Consider the following 17,598-nt stretch of genomic DNA (forward strand, 5'->3'; position numbering starts at 1 on the left):
TCCCATGTAATAGTTTATCTTACTATTCCTTTTGGTGTGAGATGTATAATGGATTTATTCTAAATGGATATATATAAGTGCACCGATTAGTTGCTGGTTATTTCTCCATGGTTCCATCCACAAGGATCTTTCACCAATTTGAGATTTTTGTGACTGTCGTGTGACTAAAAACAAATAACATTTTTGTTTCTCCATCGTTGGCCCTGCACAATAGTGCGTGCAGGGCTCCGAGGGTTGGGGTTCTGCTCCCAACCGAGAAAACCTCGCCGTTTCTCCAACCACTTCTAAACCCCTGCTCTCGTAGCTAGGGTTTGAGTCTGCTGCTCGCGCAGCCACCCCATGGCTACCACGCCGGTGCTCCACGACGCGCTGCTCGACTTTACTTCGCGGGAGAACTGGGACAAGTTCTTTGCCCTCCGCGGCGATGGCGACAGCTTCGAGTGGTACGCGGAGTGGCCGCAAATCAAGGCCCCGCTCCTGTCGCTCCTCCTTGGGGAAGAGGGGACTGAGATCCTTGTCCCGGGGTGCGGGAGCTCGTCGCTCTCGGAGCAGCTGTACGACCTGGGGTTCCGCCGCATCACCAACGTCGACTTCTCCCGTATCATCGTGGCCGACATGCTCCGCCGGCACGCCCGTGTGCGCCCTCAGATGCGTTGGCGCGTCATGGACATGACCAACATGCAGGTACGGCCTCCTGCGTCCATGAATTGCGGTTGCACCGTGCCAATTTAGAATTGGTCTGTTCATTTGTGCTGGATTTAGTTGGAGTACAGTAATGAGGTTTGCAATGCTCGATTGGACCTGATGTTGTAATGGAACACAATTTTAGCCACTGAATGAAGAACAGATACACCTTCGTTTTCTGTTATGAACATCAGTACCATAACTAGAATTAGATTTCCTGCCTATAGAACCGGTTGGTTTAGGTTCCATGGACGAGTATCAATGTGTTGTCAGTGCATAGTCTTGTAACTGAACTGATATGTTGTCTCTCTGAGATAGCTTCCAGAAGATACTTATGGTTTTAGCTAAAAACAAAATGGAAATATTTACCCTGTTGTTATTCAGAATGACCTTGGTATTACATCAGCTGGGCAACATTTGTGATTCCACTTAACATGTGAACTGAAGTCACTAGTGCTGTTTCCAAGTATACTTTTATTAAATTTCAATTGCTTTATGCTTCTCATTTTCCGTGCCGTTTGTAAGGATTTTTGCGGCTTCTATGCTTTATTTGTTTAGCAACCTGTAACAAACATTTTTGTGGAGACCGCCTTACATCCCAAATTGGCAGTTTCCAGATGGTTCGTTTGATTTCATACTTGATAAGGGAGGATTGGATGCTCTTATGGAGCCGGAGGTTGGCACAAAACTGGGGATGAAATATCTAGACGAGGTATTTCGGTTTTGATTTTGTTTAAATTTACTCCCATTTACTTGCTGTAATCTAATCCCTCCGTCCCAAAATGTAAGACGTTTTTTGATACTATGATAGTGTCAAAAGGCGTCTTACATTTTGGGACGGAGGGAGTAGTAGGCTTGATGGAAATATTATTTTCTTCATGTCATGCCTGACTAAGCAGGCACCTTTTTCAGGCCAAGAGGGTTTTGAAGTCAGGCGGGAAATTTGCGTGCTTTACTCTAGCAGAATCCCATGTTTTAGGTGAACTTCAATCACTTACTGACAACAGGATGTTTCGCAGTTGCCACCTTGTACCTTCTCCATATTTTTTTGGCTTTTAACTTGACATATGCATATGCGTGATTTTGAATTTGACATGGTTCACTTCTTTTACTGTGTTACTCTGTGAGTGACCATTGGGTTTTAAGCTCTGTATTAGTACAAATAAAAAGGTCATGAGATTTTGAAAATGCCTTTACCAGCAAATCTATGATATTATTACAATGTATGATGTATCTGCAGCCAATATAGATACTTCTGAAGATATTGTCACTCAAATTTCAAGAAGTTCCACGAATTGTAAAATACCAATTACAAAATAACAGATGGACTATTTTCTATGTAATCAACCAGTTAATATTGAAACCTTGTTTAGACTCTTTTTTCTACTTTCTCTTGTAGACCTACTTTTGTCTGAGTTCAGGTTTGGATGGGATATGACTATTCAAGCTATAGCTAGTGAACCCTCTAGCAAGTCTGCCTTCCAGACCTTCATGTTGGTCATGGTAAAAGGGAAGATGGGTGTTGTACACACAATAAAATCACTAGTGGACCAGTCTGCTGAATACTGTAACATGCAACAGGTACAGTTATGTTCGTCTGATATAGTCCCTCTGCTCCATAATGTAGTGCGTATAGATATTTTGAGAAGTCAAACTTTGACCAAGTTTATAGAGAAAACTATTTATATCTACAATACCAAATATATATAAATATGAGACTACTTATAACGAATCGATATATGCTTGGCATTCTAGATGAAATGTTTTTCTCCAAAAACTTGGTCAAAGTTTGTGAGGTTTGACCTTTCAAAAAATCTATATGCACTACATTATGGAATGGAGGGAGTAAATATTATGAAATATAAATAATTAAGTTCTTGTCAGGACTTACATTTTACTCGATGTTCTATGTTGGTGCTACAGGCAAATGCTGTAATTCATGCTCTGCAAAATGAGAACAAAATCCGGGAGTCACACAATTCTGGTGTTGATATACTTTTCTCGTTGCGAGATCTTCAGCTGGGTGCTATTGGAGATCTAAAGGTTATTGTCCCAGGACGAAGGAGGCAGTTAATTCTCGGTGAACAAGGAAGCTCATTGTATTGCTACAAAGCTGTTTTAATGGATGCCAAGAATCAAAACGAGACATTTGTATACCACTGTGGAGTTTTTATTGTGCCTAAGGTCTGTTATATATTGTCAATTCGCAACTAGGCCCTTGCAGTATTTTTTATTGCTGTTACTGTTTAACTGAATCCCTTAGCCAATCATTGCCTCTATCTTGCAATAAACCTTCAAAACTGAGACACAGTAGAAATGTAAAATTTCTTGATCAAGATTTACGTGGGTCTGTTTGCAGCTTTGGGACTATTTTGTTTTCTTACTGATTTAATCCTTTAATCTATGCATTTTATGCCAATCTTATTGTCAATGTGATCTTCATTGATGTGTTAGTTTTGTGTCCATATTCTTATTATCGCCTGAAAACGTGCTATGGTGGTACACACGAAGTTGCCTTAAATTGGAGTCCACATGATACACAAAGTTGCCTCAGACTAGAGTATACATGGACTATTATCATGTCGATGCCATACCATTCTATTTCCCTCTCTATTGTCACTGTAAAATATTGTTGAGGAATTCGTTAACTGCTAGCTGCTCGGATGGCTGGCGAGTAGGGGATTAATAGGCTAATCGGCCATTTAACCAATTAATCGGCTGATTTATCAGTTTATCGGCTATTCGGTGACCCTACGAGTAGGGATTAATCTACAAGTTAACGGGTTAATCGGATGATTTCTTGAACAGAGGTAAATTCTGATTGCTGGAGATAAGAAATTGTCGTACAAATATGTCAACAAACTCAAATTTTACTGTGGATGTGATGTGGATGCTGTAATTGTGTATTGGTCTTTAAATCCCAAGAGAAAGCTTAAAAGAGAGAAGAAATGGGGACATATAGTGAATGCTTCTTTGTGCAATTCGACAGAAGCTTAGGATTCTGGAAGAGTTACAGAGTGCACAACAATAATAGTGCAACTAATGACTACTGAAGCAAGTTACTCCCTCCATTCCATAATGTGGTGCATATAGATTTTTTCAAAAAAGTCAAACTTTGACCATGTTTAGAAACTATTTACAATTAGAATACCAAATGGATGTCATTGGATACATTGTGAGTTAAATTTTAATATTGTTTATGTTTGGTATTGTAGATATAGATAGTTTTCACTTGGTGGTCAAAGTCTGCTAAGTTTGACTTTTCATAAAATCTATACGCACTGCATTATGGAATGGAGGGAGTATTGTTTATGTAGAAGAACTAACTTCCATCTTGAGGACAGTTTTTTCAGCCTGGGAAGTGGATAAGTCAGCAGGCTAAGCATGCATATTCAGTGTTTGAATGAGATTAATGCTGTCGTTCTTATCATACTGCAATCATGAATCTGCTGGATTAAATGCAGCTATTTGTTAGAGCTACAGATGCTAATGTATATGTATTTTGATTTGAGGGACTGCCTTATGTTAGTGTGTTGGTCTGTCAACCAATTAACCCATGATTTTTGGGGTGGACCCCATCCCCATATTTCTGTATCCCTGTGCTTATGAGGGTCGAGGTGGTTGACAGACTAACCCATTAAATTTCTCAAACAAAGTATGTGGATAGGTTTGATGAATGGTCCACTCCAGTCCTGTTCCATTTTAATTTCAAACTAACTGATACTGATTTATAAAATTCTAGCCCTCTTAAACTTTTTAGGAGTTATTAGTTTTCTAACGTTTAGTGGCATGGAGAACTTTGTGGATTTTGTGTGATCTTCAATGTTCATTCTTGATGTAAGTTTTACGATTTATCTCCTCACATGAGGAATCTTATTGTTTTAATAGACCTTAAGTAATGAGCAATCAGGACTGGGAATAGACCACTGAGACAAACTTCACTTAGTGGATTGGCCTCACAATTATATGGGACTAACCCCTGCTTTATTAGGATCTTATTCATGCCAATTTTTTTTCATGTATTGGGAATTAAGAATTTTCCATCTGTAATATTCTTAATTTGGTTCAAGTCCAGTAGTAGTCCACAGATGACGGATATGCACACCCAGCAACGCTTTGCTGAATATTTTTTAATTTCCTTATCATCATTTCCTGCTTTATTAGTACCAATCTTCAAGGATGAAAGGAGGCAAGGCGATGGGCCCTGATTGTATCCCCATTGAGGTGTGGAAAGGCCTCGGGGACATAGCGATAGTATGGCTAACCAAGCTTTTCAACCTCATTTTTCGGGCAAACAAGATGCCAGAAGAATGGAGACGGAGTATATTAGTACCAATCTTCAAGAACAAGGGGGATGTTCAGATTTGTACTAATTACCGTGGAATTAAGCTGATGAGCCATACAATGAAGCTATGGGAGAGAGTCATTGAGCACCGCTTAAGAAGAATGACAAGCGTAACCAAAAATCAGTTTGGTTTCATGCCTGGGAGGTCGACCATGGAAGCCATTTTCTTGGTACGACAACTTATGGTGAGATACAGGGAGCAAAAGAAGGATTTGCATATGGTGTTCATTGACTTGGAGAAGGCCTATAATAAGATACCGCGGAATTTGTGGTGGGCCTTGGACAAACACAAAGTCCCAGCAAAGTACATTACCCTCATCAAGGACATGTACGATAATGCCGTGACAAGTGTTCGAACAAGTGATATCGACACTGATGACTTCCCGATTAAGATAGGACTCCATCAGGGGTCAGCTTTGAGCCCTTATCTTTTTGCCCTGTTGATGGATGAGGTCACAAGGGATATACAAGGAGATATCCCATGGTGTATGCTCTTTGCGGATGATGTGGTGCTAGTGGACGATAGTCGGACGGGGGTAAATAGGAAGTTAGAGTTATGGAGACAAACCTTGGAATCGAAAGGGCTTAGGCTTAGTAGAACTAAAACCGAGTACATGATGTGCGGTTTCAGTACTACTAGGTGTGAGGAGGAGGTTAGCCTTGATGGGCAGGTGGTACCTCAGAAGGACACCTTTCGATATTTGGGGTCAATGCTGCAGGAGGATGGGGGTATTGATGAAGATGTAAACCATCGGATCAAAGCCGGATGGATGAAGTGGCGCCAAGCTTCTGGCATTCTCTGTGACGAGAGTGCCACGAAAGCTAAAAGGCAAGTTCTACAGGACGGTTGTTCGACCAGCAATGTTGTATGACGCTGAGTGTTCGCCGACTAAAAGGCGGCATGTTCAACAGTTAGGTGTGGCGGAGATGCGTATGTTGAGATGGATGTGTGGCCACACGAGGAAGGATAGAGTCCGGAATGATGATATACGAGATAGAGTTGGGGTAGCACCAATTGAAGAGAAGCTCGTCCAACATCGTCTGAGATGGTTTGGGCATATTCAGCGCAGGCCTCCAGAAGCTCCAGTGCATAGCGGACGGCTAAAGCGTGCGGAGAATGTCAAGAGAGGTCGGGGTAGACCGAATTTGACATGGGAGGAGTCCGTTAAGAGAGACCTGAAGGATTGGAGTATCACCAAAGAACTAGCTATGGACAGGGGTGCGTGGAAGCTTGCTATCCATGTGCCAGAGCCATGAGTTGGTCACGAGATCTTATGGGTTTCACCTCTAGGCTACCCCAACTTGTTTGGGGCTAAAGGCTTTGTTGTTGTTGTTGTTGTTGTTGTATCATCATTTCCTGCTTTATCTCTGTAATGGAACCTATAAATATGCTGGCATCGATCCCATTTCAATTAATTAAATTTCTGTTACCCTAGTATGGTTTTTAATATAGTTGATCCCTCACTCTCATTAAGTCTCTGATTTATGGCTGTCACTGTTTTTCCACCGCAACAAAATGGAAGTTCTTTATCTGTGAGAGTGGCCTGTTGGTCAACTAATCTTAACAACTAGGCTTTGCTTAACCAAAGTAGCTTTCATTCGATGTTCACCGCATGTTTCAATATTGTACCCAAGAAAATAGAAAAGTACTCAAATAGTTCATCACTTCTGTCCATTCGTGATTGCTAACGAAAATACCTTCTTTCAGGCACGAGCTCAGGAATGGTTATTTGCTTCAGAGGAAGGGCAGTGGCTTGTTGTTGAAAGTGCAAAGGCTGCTCGTCTAATCATGGTATGCAGACTGCGTGTTTATCTCTTTGCTATCTAGGATATGTTGCTTCATTTTCATGGCTTATATTTGTGCTGTGCTAGGTATTCCTCGATAGCAGACATGCAAGTGCTGACATTGATGTTGTTAAGGTGATGTTTCTCATTATTGTGTGATTGCTAAAGGCCCTATTTTTATGTCAGGTCGTAACATAATATTTTTGCTATTCGCAGAAGGATTTATCTCCTCTTGTTATGGATCTAGAACCTGAATATCCTGAAGAGACAGACCCTATGCCGTATGTCTCAGTGCTTTCTTTGTTAAATTCTGTCAGTACTTTCTACTACAAGTAGGCTTTATCGTGTGCAGAAAAAATTAATACATCAAATAACTAAGCCAAACTTTGCATTATGTATCCGGGCGAAAGAGTGTCCTGTCATTGGCCCATAGAAAATTGATTTTATTTTAATAATATTATTCTAATGCCAAATAACTTTGATGTGTTTATTCTGCTCGTCACCCTATTTAAGAAAAAGATATATCATCATCATTACTATCCCAGCCTTTTTGCTTATGACAACCCACACCAATTGCATCCCTTAATTACAGGCACACCCTCTTCTTTTGCTCAACCGTGTGCATTCTAGCAACCGTAGGTTAGATTAATTATATATTTGTCAATGCTCAAAAATAACACGGAGTAAATGATGTGGTTGTCCCTGTTCTGGTTTTTAATTTTTTATCAGTTAGGTAACTCTCTGTAACTAATTATATTGTAGTTGCAGATGTGCATTATGATGCAGTCTCTCAATTACCTTCGTCTTTGTTCTGAACATTGACCTGAAATTCAGTAAAATCTGCATTATCACTGTGCACTATTATGTTTGGAAATAGCTAGACGATTGTTGTTACATTTGGTAGTAATATGTGCAAGCAAACTTTTAAGTGTGTGGTCCGTCTACAATTAATGCACTGACGCATGACAACCGAATATCCTATTGTGCATTGATCACTACTCAGCTTATCTTATTTGGCTCTTTTCTAACTATTTATCGTATGACCTTTTTCAATTGGCTTTGTTCTAACTATTTTTGTTACTTCGGGGGTGCTGGTGCATCAAACCTATGCAGATTCATGATGGCTAGTGATGGCGTGAAACAAAGAGATATTCTGCAGGAGGTATTGTTAATGTCCCTCGAAAAAAACTGTCTAATTTTATCAGGAAATCTAGTCCAGTGGCAATGATTCTTGCCCTTTCTTCTTAGGGTCAACATTACCAAATTAGCCTAAGTTTGGTGGAAAGGTCTATCTTGGACAGTTGAACCCCCAACTACACAATATACCAAGTATTTGTTTACCCTCAGTTTCATAACCTGACCATCTTGAATCCTAACACGGTTTTGAGGGTTATGTCATTGCTGTGATGTATGATGTGGATGGTTTGGCCAAAGTGGCGCAAAGATGGCTGACCGTGTAGATTTTATAAGGATTCCACTTTAATTTCATCCTAGAAACTAATTTTGAGTTCAGAGAATGGCTGAACAACTGAAAAACTGTAGGAAAATTTGACGATCAATTTTGATAGGCCTAATCAGATAATTTTTCTTCAGAAACCCGCGTTTGGAGGTGGGTGAGTGTCCTGTCTTGTCTAGTTTGATTTTTTTGTAAGCTGAACTTTTAGATTAAATCATTGGAAATCATATAATAATCCATATTGTCATATGTGCCACTTTCACGAAACCGGCATATGCCTTGACATCACATTGGCATTTGAGTTATTTGGTATTGACACTTGAAGGTCTCGGATACCTGGTTTTGTCGCGGGGTGGGGGGGTGGGAGGGGGGGTTCAACTCGGACATGTACCAGTTACCAAATTTCATGGTCCGAATTGGATTTGTTTCTCGATAAATTTCATGATCCAAATTGGATTTGTTTCTCGATAAATTGTTTTTACCTAATGATTGTACTGTTCTAATATTCTCTAATCAAGTTCATTACTGCTAGACCGTAACAGTCAAAACCACTTCAACTCATCCAACTGATGTTCAACTGCAGCCTTTTCCTTTATAGATTCATGGGCACATAGTGAATGTCTTAATATGATTATAATTGTCAAATAAATTGGTGCAAGCATACAATTCCATGTGGGGTTTAGACCTTTGAAGTTGAAGTATGTCACTTGAGCAAACTGTTTCAAGCTGTGAGCTGATAAGATATAATGTTTCGCATTTAACCAGAAGTCCAGGACCAGTTTAGCTGCTTCTCATTCTAAAGCTTTTTAGTCCTAGTGTTGTCGTCTAACTTCTAGTTTTGAACATCTTGTTCAGTTGTTGCTTGATAAGAACCTTTGCTTTCACCTTTATTCGTCTGCTTGTCATATTGTCTTCTGGACTACTTTGGTTGCACTTTACCATTGATGATCGGTACTCCTGCGCTGGACTCTCACTGATCATAGTATCTCACATTGTTATGAACTTCAGTTCATAGGCGTAAATACTGGCTGAAGAGAGGCCGGATGGCAAAACTCGAGGGGACTGGGATGCATGAAGAGAAATTTCATTGGTACTTGTACCAAGGTTGAGTAGGGAATTAATAGGAAAATAGCTCTATCTTTTTTTTTTTGCGAAAAAATAGCTCTATCTTTTGCAATTACTAATTGATACTCCAAATAAGTGGATTGTATCCTAGGAAAACTCATCAGATGTTTTGGAAACTAGAAGGCTGACGACGAACTCTCGCACATATTCGTCGTGGAGACCACTGCCTTGATGCTGTATAAAACAGTGCCATGCAGTCGTGCACAGGATCAGTATTGTAGCTCCAGGATTCAGAAGGCCTTACCTCATCAATCGAGGTTTCCTAAACATCTGATTAGTTTACCAGGCTATGGATGGTTATTTGGAATGTCACTTGGTTTTCTTAAGATATGGTTGGTTCACTGCTATTACATCCTCTTTGTGAGGACGAGCATGGTAAGAGTGTCACATGCAAACCAAAAATGATGAATTGGTCAGCTTGAATTCATTCCTATTGTCCCTCCCTTCAAGCTGTTATTGCATGGTAACTACTATCAGAAACCTGTCAAAAAAAGAACTACTCCTAGAAACCAGGGTTTATGCTACCCTCTACAAAAAGTTGAACAGACATGCTTCCTTCCATAGATGGTATCTTATATACAGATATGTATATAGTGCTTGGTGTGTTGTTCAATTTTTTCGGTGATGTTATCCATCTTCCTCGGACACTGGATCGAGTAAACTATCTGAGAATGAGATAGTTATCATTTGGCTGGATTAAATTAACTGTCAGATATTTGTAAACTTGTGTAATTGCTTGGGAGGATCCATCTAATGAATTTTCTTGGAGTATATATATCCTAAGAACCAGATGCTGGTTCCCTGGAAACATACTTTAGGTTCCCTGTCTTGACTATTCCTGCACTGAATCAGAAAGCTGTGTGGATATCATCTGTTTGTGGATGGCATGATTCAGTTTGGGGTTTTGAGTGTCTTTGCCTCCTATGAAGAATTAACCTCGTCCTAGCTGGCTTTGGAGAGTTTGACATGTATTTGATTCTGTATAGATAGGACCGTAATAGTAAGGGAGGCAGCTGGAACTGGACTAATACATCTATATGCTTTTACTTGAATTTTCAAAGCCGCATGATTCTCTAATTTGCTGTAATGTCGGATCACACACATCCAATACCTCGGCTGACCTCCTTGTGTGCATTTGAAGGTAACATCAGAAATAACAGGTCCTATGGTTGTGGAAGATGTTCTTTATGAAAATGTTGATGGAGATCAAAGCTGCATGTCTGAAAAAATGTTCCGACGACTTATTTTTAAAAGAAGTTCTGGCTTAGTGCAATCTGAAGCATTGTTAATCAGAGAATCACCAAGTGACGAGACGGACAGTAAGACCAAGAACTCATCTGCATCATCAAAAAAGAAGAGCCAGAAAAAGGGACTCACTGGTATATTCCTATTTAATGTTAACCTCCAATGTTACTGCTATGTTGTGGTTGTTTGCTTTCCTTGTTGGCAGGAATAATCCATGCCCTTGATGGCTTTGCTTTGAGCTTACTTTTTTCGGCATTAGGCCTCTTGGCGTCATGGCTATGTATTCTGATAGTTTTGTTGCGGAATTTTGATTTTCTGAACATGTACAATTGGTTTCCAATCAAAACACTTCTATTTGTTGATAACCTTTTTGCATTTTAAATACAGTTAATTTCTAGATTAATGAAGAGAGCATTTCATGCATGGCATTGTTCAGTATGAGTTATGCTCTGAATTCTTTCCAGTTGCTGTAACTATTTTTGTTCTACATGTTTACTTTGAGAATATTTGTTTAGTTATTCATCTGATACTAAATGATGCATGTTGATCTTCCCTCACTCTGGGTACTTGCGGAGAGTTGTAATATTTTTTTGACAAAGTAATTCTAAACCTTTCAAAAATGGCAGAACTCCGAATTCTTTATGATTTTACTCCATTCCATTTTCTCTTATAATGCTTGTTAATCCTACTCGTTCTCAACTGAGATGCAAGCATTGATGTATCTATCCTCTCCTTTTTTCTGTCAACGAGAGAAAAAACTGACCGGTTCTCCAGCATTCTCTTTTGCTGTTGGAACCAGGGTTCAAAATCCTGGTAGTAAAAGGCCCACAGGTATCTGTTTTTCCTAGAAGTTGCCTGGGAAACAAATCCTGAATTGCAAACATTTTTTTCAGATTTTTTATTCAAATAAGTGAAATAAGTGAAAAAAATATATTCTAGCCTACCCCAACTTGTTTGGGACTAAAGGCTTTGTTGTTGTTGTTGTTGCAAACTGCCCAGGAAAAACTAGTTTCTGCTGTAACTGGCTGGAATGGATACTGTCTGTGATATTGGACTGTTTGTGAATCTAGAATTTCAAACCCTGGTTGGATAACTGTTGTTACCTCATTTTTATATTTCTACACCTACTGACGTTATTGGTCTTCACCTATGCAATAAGACAATCAAAATTAGGTACCACTTTACTTCTTATCTTACTTTAAGCCCAGAATTGGTTGCTCTTTTATAATATGTAGGATCCAAGGACAGTCTCAGGGTCGACCATAGCTATCTTGGTAGCTCTTATCACAGTAGTATCATATGTGGGCTTTCTTTAGTTGCATCTGCTCTGAGTGCTGCGGCATCATCTGGAGAAAGGGTAAGTAATATGATATCATTATATGCTGAATGCCTGAACCTCTGCAATACCCTTAGTTATTAATTTTCCGTTAAAGCACTAAGTTCAATTTGTGATACTAGGTATCCTGCAATTTATTTTGTAGGTGAGTACCACTATTGTAGGCCTTGGGGCCGGGAGTTTACCAATGTTTCTTCATGGATGCCTCCCTCATCTTAATATTGAGGTAAAGAGAAATATTTCCTATTCTTGGTCGACTGATTGAACTGGGTGATCATACTTCCCAAAATTTACAGGTGGTTGAGTTGGACCCCATGATGGAGGAGGTAGCAACGAAATATTTTGGCTTTTCAATGGATGAGCAATTGAAGGTGTATTTTGAACTATGTGAAATAAGTATACGTTACATTTCAGTCACTTTCTTTTCTTTGAAAACATACACAGTGTTCTTAGTGCTGTTCTTATTATTTATATGACCATAAAAGCTTAGCAAGGTCTATTGCAACTGTTTAATGTGTTAAATGATTCTGATCATAATATATTATATTCGTCTCTATGATGATTTTTGGAAGCAACATTTCCCTATGAATAAAGAATGATGGATGCTCTTTTCTCTTGTACTCAAAGTAATGTAATACTGCATTCCTCCTCTAGGAATTCATGTTTAGGAGCTTAGTAGTACGTGTACTAACTACTAAGCATGATAATGAGCTATTTGTAGCATTGAGCCTCATTACATTTTTCCCTTCCCTTGCATTAGGTGCATTTGGGGGATGGAATCAAATTCATTGAAGAAAATGCCCATTCTGAACCAAATGGCAAAGACAGTGACGCAGTTAGAATTCTTATTGTTGATGTTGATTCATCTGATCTAAGGTGCAGTCCCTCAACTTTTCTTTGTTGTCATCCATCGTTCAGTTGCTGTTCTTTTTGCCAAACAGTTCACATCAATAGACTCTTAACTTGGAAGTCTTGGTTACAGTTCTGGGTTGTCTTGCCCCCCAGCAAACTTTGTCGAAGATGCTTTCCTTATGTCAGCAAAAAAGTTCCTTTCAGCTGGGGGCCTCCTCATCATCAATCTAGTCGCGCGATCATCTGCAGTCAGGGAAATGGTCATTTCACGATTGAAAGCGGTAAGAAGGGTATAGGGCACGCATGTGTTCCTGACTGCATAGGTGTAAGTACAGCTATTATTAGATTTAACGATTTTCTATTTATCTAGGTCTTTGAAAACCTATACTCACTGCAACTCGAAGAAGATGTGAACGAAGTCCTGTTTGCATCCCCAAGCAAAAGATACCTGGAAATCGATCACCTTGATGAGGCTGCAACTAAACTGAAGGCTATGCTGAAATTCCTGGTGGATGTGGAATCAGATATGAAGAATTTGCAGAGGCTGCAGTAGTATAGGCATCTGTGCTTGTGAGGCACCATCCATTACTCCCGGCACTCAGATATGAAGAATCTGCAGAGGATGCAGTAGCAGGTAGGTGTAGGCTTCTGTATTTTGCAGAGAATGCAGTATATGTGGAATCTAGCTTTTCCAAGCATGATGAATTTAATTTTGTTTTCTTTATTATATACTCCAAAGGTGTCCTCCCTTAATTTGGGATGAAAGAAGTGCTTGGATCTTCCGTGATGTTTCAGCCATAGTGACCAACTCTAGAATCGAATGTTCTGTAGAGGGTCATGACTAGAATGAAAAGAATCGGGGGGAGGGATCCCGTTGCCAGAACACTCCTCTGAACAAGAAAAGAGGGATCTCCCATTGGTTTAGGACTACTGAGACTGAGAATGATGACACCAAGCCGCTGCCAACTTGGAGAAGGTAGGCTAAGTTTATAAAGTCGCGAGCCTTTTTTTATGAGCTGGCAGGAGCGACCATTTCATCAAGAAGAAGAGAAACATAGTAGTCATGCTTTGCCCCAGTCAAAAAAATAAAAATAGTAGTCATGCTTTGGACGGAAAATGCCCAAACCCATGGAAAAACTCCATGCCGACTCCTGATTTAACACAGCACTTTTGAGTGTCTAAATTGAAGGCCATGCCCTGCTAGATGATGTCTTGAAAGGCGAGGTGGGCAACCTTGACATGCGTCATTCTTTTGCCATTGAAAATGTGACGGCCTGTTCTTTCCAAATGTTACACATGGTGTAGATGAAGTGGCTTCTATGCTTGCAACTTTTGCCCTTTCATCGTAAAAAAAAAATGTGCCCTTTTTCATATACGCACAAGTGTGCGTACTATATTATAAAGAAGGAATCGGGGTAAAGAGCCCGTCCACGTTAGCGTTACAGATTACATATATACACTGCACACTAACTCCACCCTCCACCTTGCTCTCGTATGACTACCTACTCTCCGCTGCCCACTCCACTTCTGCAAAGAATGCTTTTATGTCTCCTCGTAGTATGACCGCTTGCTTCCACACACGGCCCTCTCGGACGATTGCATGTAGAATCCTGTTCTTTGAGGGTGTGGCTCCGTCGAAAACGGTAGAGTTGCGGTGCTTCCATAGTTGCCATAGCCCTAGGATGATGATTGCATTTGCATCCCTCTCGGCTTGTCCTCTTCCTCTCTTGTCTTGACACTATGCACTGAGGCTTTCGGTCGCAGTAGGTACCCACTCCGGCTTGCGTAAGGGATGGCAGATCGCGGTCCACACTTCGCGTGCGACGACACACTGAAGTAGAATGTGCTTTATGCTCTCCTCTTCTTGGTTGCACATTGGGCAGCAATCTTGATGGTGAAGTCCACGTCTTGTCAGCCGATCGGATGTCCAGCACCTGTGCTGGATCGCGAGCCATGTGAAGAAGCGACAGGGCGCCGGTGCCTTGGATTTCCAAGTGAATTCGGCTGTGGGGACGACCTGCTTGCCCGAGAACTTGGCTGCATAGGAAGTCCTCGCTGAATAGCATCCGCTTGCTTCCCATGACCAAGAGATGATATCGCACTGCGTTGGGTCAAGTTCGACCCTTTGGATCATGCTCCACAATTGTAGGTACTCCCGTAACGAGTCAGCTGATACCTCCGGGCTCACTTGGGCGACCCAACAGTCGTTCAGAAGCGCCTGGGATACGGTGTATGTGCTTCTTATTCTCTTCCTGACTCGCCCATAGGTCAAGGGTGCAATCTCCATGATCCGGTGTCCTTCGAGCCATCTATCCTCCCAAAAGAGTGTTGCATTTCCATCTCCTAGGATCCAGTGAGCAGCCGCGTTGAAGATTTGCCTTGAAGCTTTTGGCACAGCGATGTCAAATTCTGCCCATGGTCACGATGTGTCTGATCGTTGCAACCAAGGCCACCTTGTCTGCACAGCTTTGTTCATCCATCCTAGGTTGGGTATGCCTAGTCGACCCGCCCATTTGGGGGCGCATACAGTTTCCCAAGCGACCGCGCAGCTGCCGCCGGACGAGTTTGCCTTAGCGCACCATAGGAAACTGCGACAAATTCTGTTCATTGCTGAAATTGTCTTCTGCGGGAGGTCGAGCGCCATCATCGCATGTAGCGGGATCGCACATAGCACAGATTGAACAAGAAGCATTCTTCCACTCTTTGGCATCTTTGCTGCTTTCCACTTTAGCAACGCCGTCGCGAGTTGATCCACAAGGCCTGATAGCCGTACATGGGACTGCTTCCTCAGCGTGAGCGGCAGCCCAAGATATTTGCATGGGAAGGCACCCCTCGGGCATCCAAGTGTTCGCTCCACAGTTTCCATGATCTCAGCAAAGCATCGTATAGGATAGACAGCGCTCTTGGCAAGGTTGACGCGAAGGCCTGATGCCTCTCCAAACAGAGTAAGAAGTGAGGCGCATGTGTTCAAATCCCGCTCGTTTGTCTTGAGGAAGATCATTACGTCGTCGGCAAACATCGAGAGGCGGTGGTGCAGCCCTGTTCTTGCAAGCGGAGCGAGCAGTCCCCTAGCGGTCGCGAGCTCAAACATGCGGTGCAAGGGCTCCATGATAAGAATGAACAGCATTGGGGATAGTGGGGCACCTTGCCTCAAGCCCACGGTGTTGTAGATTGGCCGTCCCGGCGTACCGTTGACCATGATCCTTGTTGATGTGCTTGCCAGCATCCCACAAATCCACATGATCCATCGCTCCCCAAATCCAGCCTTGCGTAGTACTTCTAATAGGAAGGGCCATTGCACCGAGTCAAACGCTTTTGATATGTCAAGCTTGAGCATAATGGCTGGGTCCCGTAGGGCGTGGAGCCTTCGTGCCGTGCATTGGACGAGAATGAAATTGTCGTGGATGGATCGCCCATGCACGAAGGCCCTTTTCCATATATCAGAATACAAAGTTCAACTAGGCATCAATGCTAGATGAATTATGCGATGACACCGCCGATGAATGTCATCCCTCAATTGAGCGAGACGACGGACCTTGGAGGTGAAAGGATAGTCCTTGCAAAGGTGGGCGGCAGATTCAAGATGGCCCAAGGCATAGATGGCGGGACGAGTCGTGTGAGGAGAACTACCACACATGCCTAGAGAATTATGTGTATGCAGAGCATGAGAAGAGTGCAATTCGGATCTCTACGAGTGCTTTTCATACCTTTTTCGTTGAGAAGTTGGAGTAGGTTCCAAAAAACTGAGCCTTGTATACTGAGTTGGTAGAATATCTCACCTTTTGGTCAAAGCAGTTTGACTCTCGTGGAGTAAAGCAGTTGGCCACGAGCTTGCATGCAAAATGTCGGACATCCTATGGATGAGCACGACGGGTTGATAATCGCCGGCTCCAACGGCTTCAACCATTTTGAGACAAAGGATGACGCTGACAGAGTTAATGACTCGGTTATGAAGACGAGAAAATGAATCCCCGATATTGCCACGTCAAACTAAAACTCGCTCCAATACTAATAATCGTCGTCATGTGGTCTACAAATCTAGATATAATTATTTTACTTTTGTTGTCCTTTGTAAAGAAAAAAACTAAAACCTGATTGACCGTAACAATTTTTTTGCAGGAAGGAACATCATTTTCTTAGACAAAATTGTTTTGAATTATTTTGTCCAGTCAAAACACTGGCATGTTTTCCCCGCAAAATAAAAACACCCGTATCTTTAACATCTTGCTGGCTCTTTGCAAACTAAAGAGGTTGGGTCAACGTCGATTTTCTCATAGTATAAACTATCCTGATCAATCAGGGAACTACTTTGGACTAAAACCATGGCAGCAACCAGTAATTATTAAACAGAGGTTAATGTAAAAAAACATCGATTTTTTAGCTGCAAAAAAGAAATGTCAAAAAACATTATGTATTTTGATACGAAGGGAGTAACGTAAAGTCTAAAGTATCCATGTATGATGAATCGGTTCCTAGGACGTACCCAGGATCGAAAGAAGCGTGGCATACCTCATGACAGCTGACCTGGGTGGATGCTATGGTATGGACATGTACGGTCGTTCAAAGCTTGGAAATACGGTCAACATACACCAGTTTGGTCCGGGTCTAGACTGAACGAAGAAAAGAAAATACTACTATGTGCAAACCCTTGTGCTCGACCAACTAGCTAGTCATATAACTCATCTAAACAAAGCTGCCGATGACCATTTTGTCCTCTGGGAGAAACGCACGTGCACACACTATAGAATCTTCCGCCCTGCTGGCTGCTGC

General features: G+C 41.5%; 1 protein-coding gene across 1 annotated transcript; it reads left to right on the top strand.

Moving 5' to 3' along the window:
- The first annotated feature begins 215 nt into the window (after positions 1 to 215).
- Positions 216 to 13,622, top strand: LOC123053118 (eEF1A lysine and N-terminal methyltransferase). Its single transcript, XM_044476518.1, has 16 exons — positions 216 to 684; positions 1,295 to 1,396; positions 1,597 to 1,663; positions 2,084 to 2,265; positions 2,608 to 2,868; positions 6,738 to 6,821; positions 6,902 to 6,949; positions 7,031 to 7,095; positions 7,928 to 7,976; positions 10,537 to 10,774; positions 11,876 to 11,997; positions 12,122 to 12,202; positions 12,273 to 12,347; positions 12,737 to 12,852; positions 12,959 to 13,109; positions 13,199 to 13,622. Exons 1-16 carry the CDS (start codon positions 340 to 342, stop codon positions 13,379 to 13,381), a joined length of 2,169 nt encoding a protein of 722 aa, XP_044332453.1. The 5' UTR covers positions 216 to 339; the 3' UTR covers positions 13,382 to 13,622.
- Positions 13,623 to 17,598: the final 3,976 nt, after the last annotated feature.

The sequence above is a fragment of the Triticum aestivum genome, chromosome 2D, assembly GCF_018294505.1.
Source record: "Triticum aestivum cultivar Chinese Spring chromosome 2D, IWGSC CS RefSeq v2.1, whole genome shotgun sequence".
Lineage (NCBI taxonomy): Eukaryota > Viridiplantae > Streptophyta > Magnoliopsida > Poales > Poaceae > Triticum > Triticum aestivum.

Bases quoted from the DNA above. Each gene is read 5' to 3' on its own strand.
- LOC123053118 (XM_044476518.1), top strand. From the start codon at position 340: ATGGCTACCACGCCGGTGCTCCACGACGCGCTGCTCGACTTTACTTCG. The intron at 7,977-10,536 runs GTATTGTTAATG...GTGCATTTGAAG, and splicing joins AAAGAGATATTCTGCAGGAG to GTAACATCAGAAATAACAGG. The intron at 12,348-12,736 runs GTGTATTTTGAA...CCCTTGCATTAG, and splicing joins CAATGGATGAGCAATTGAAG to GTGCATTTGGGGGATGGAAT.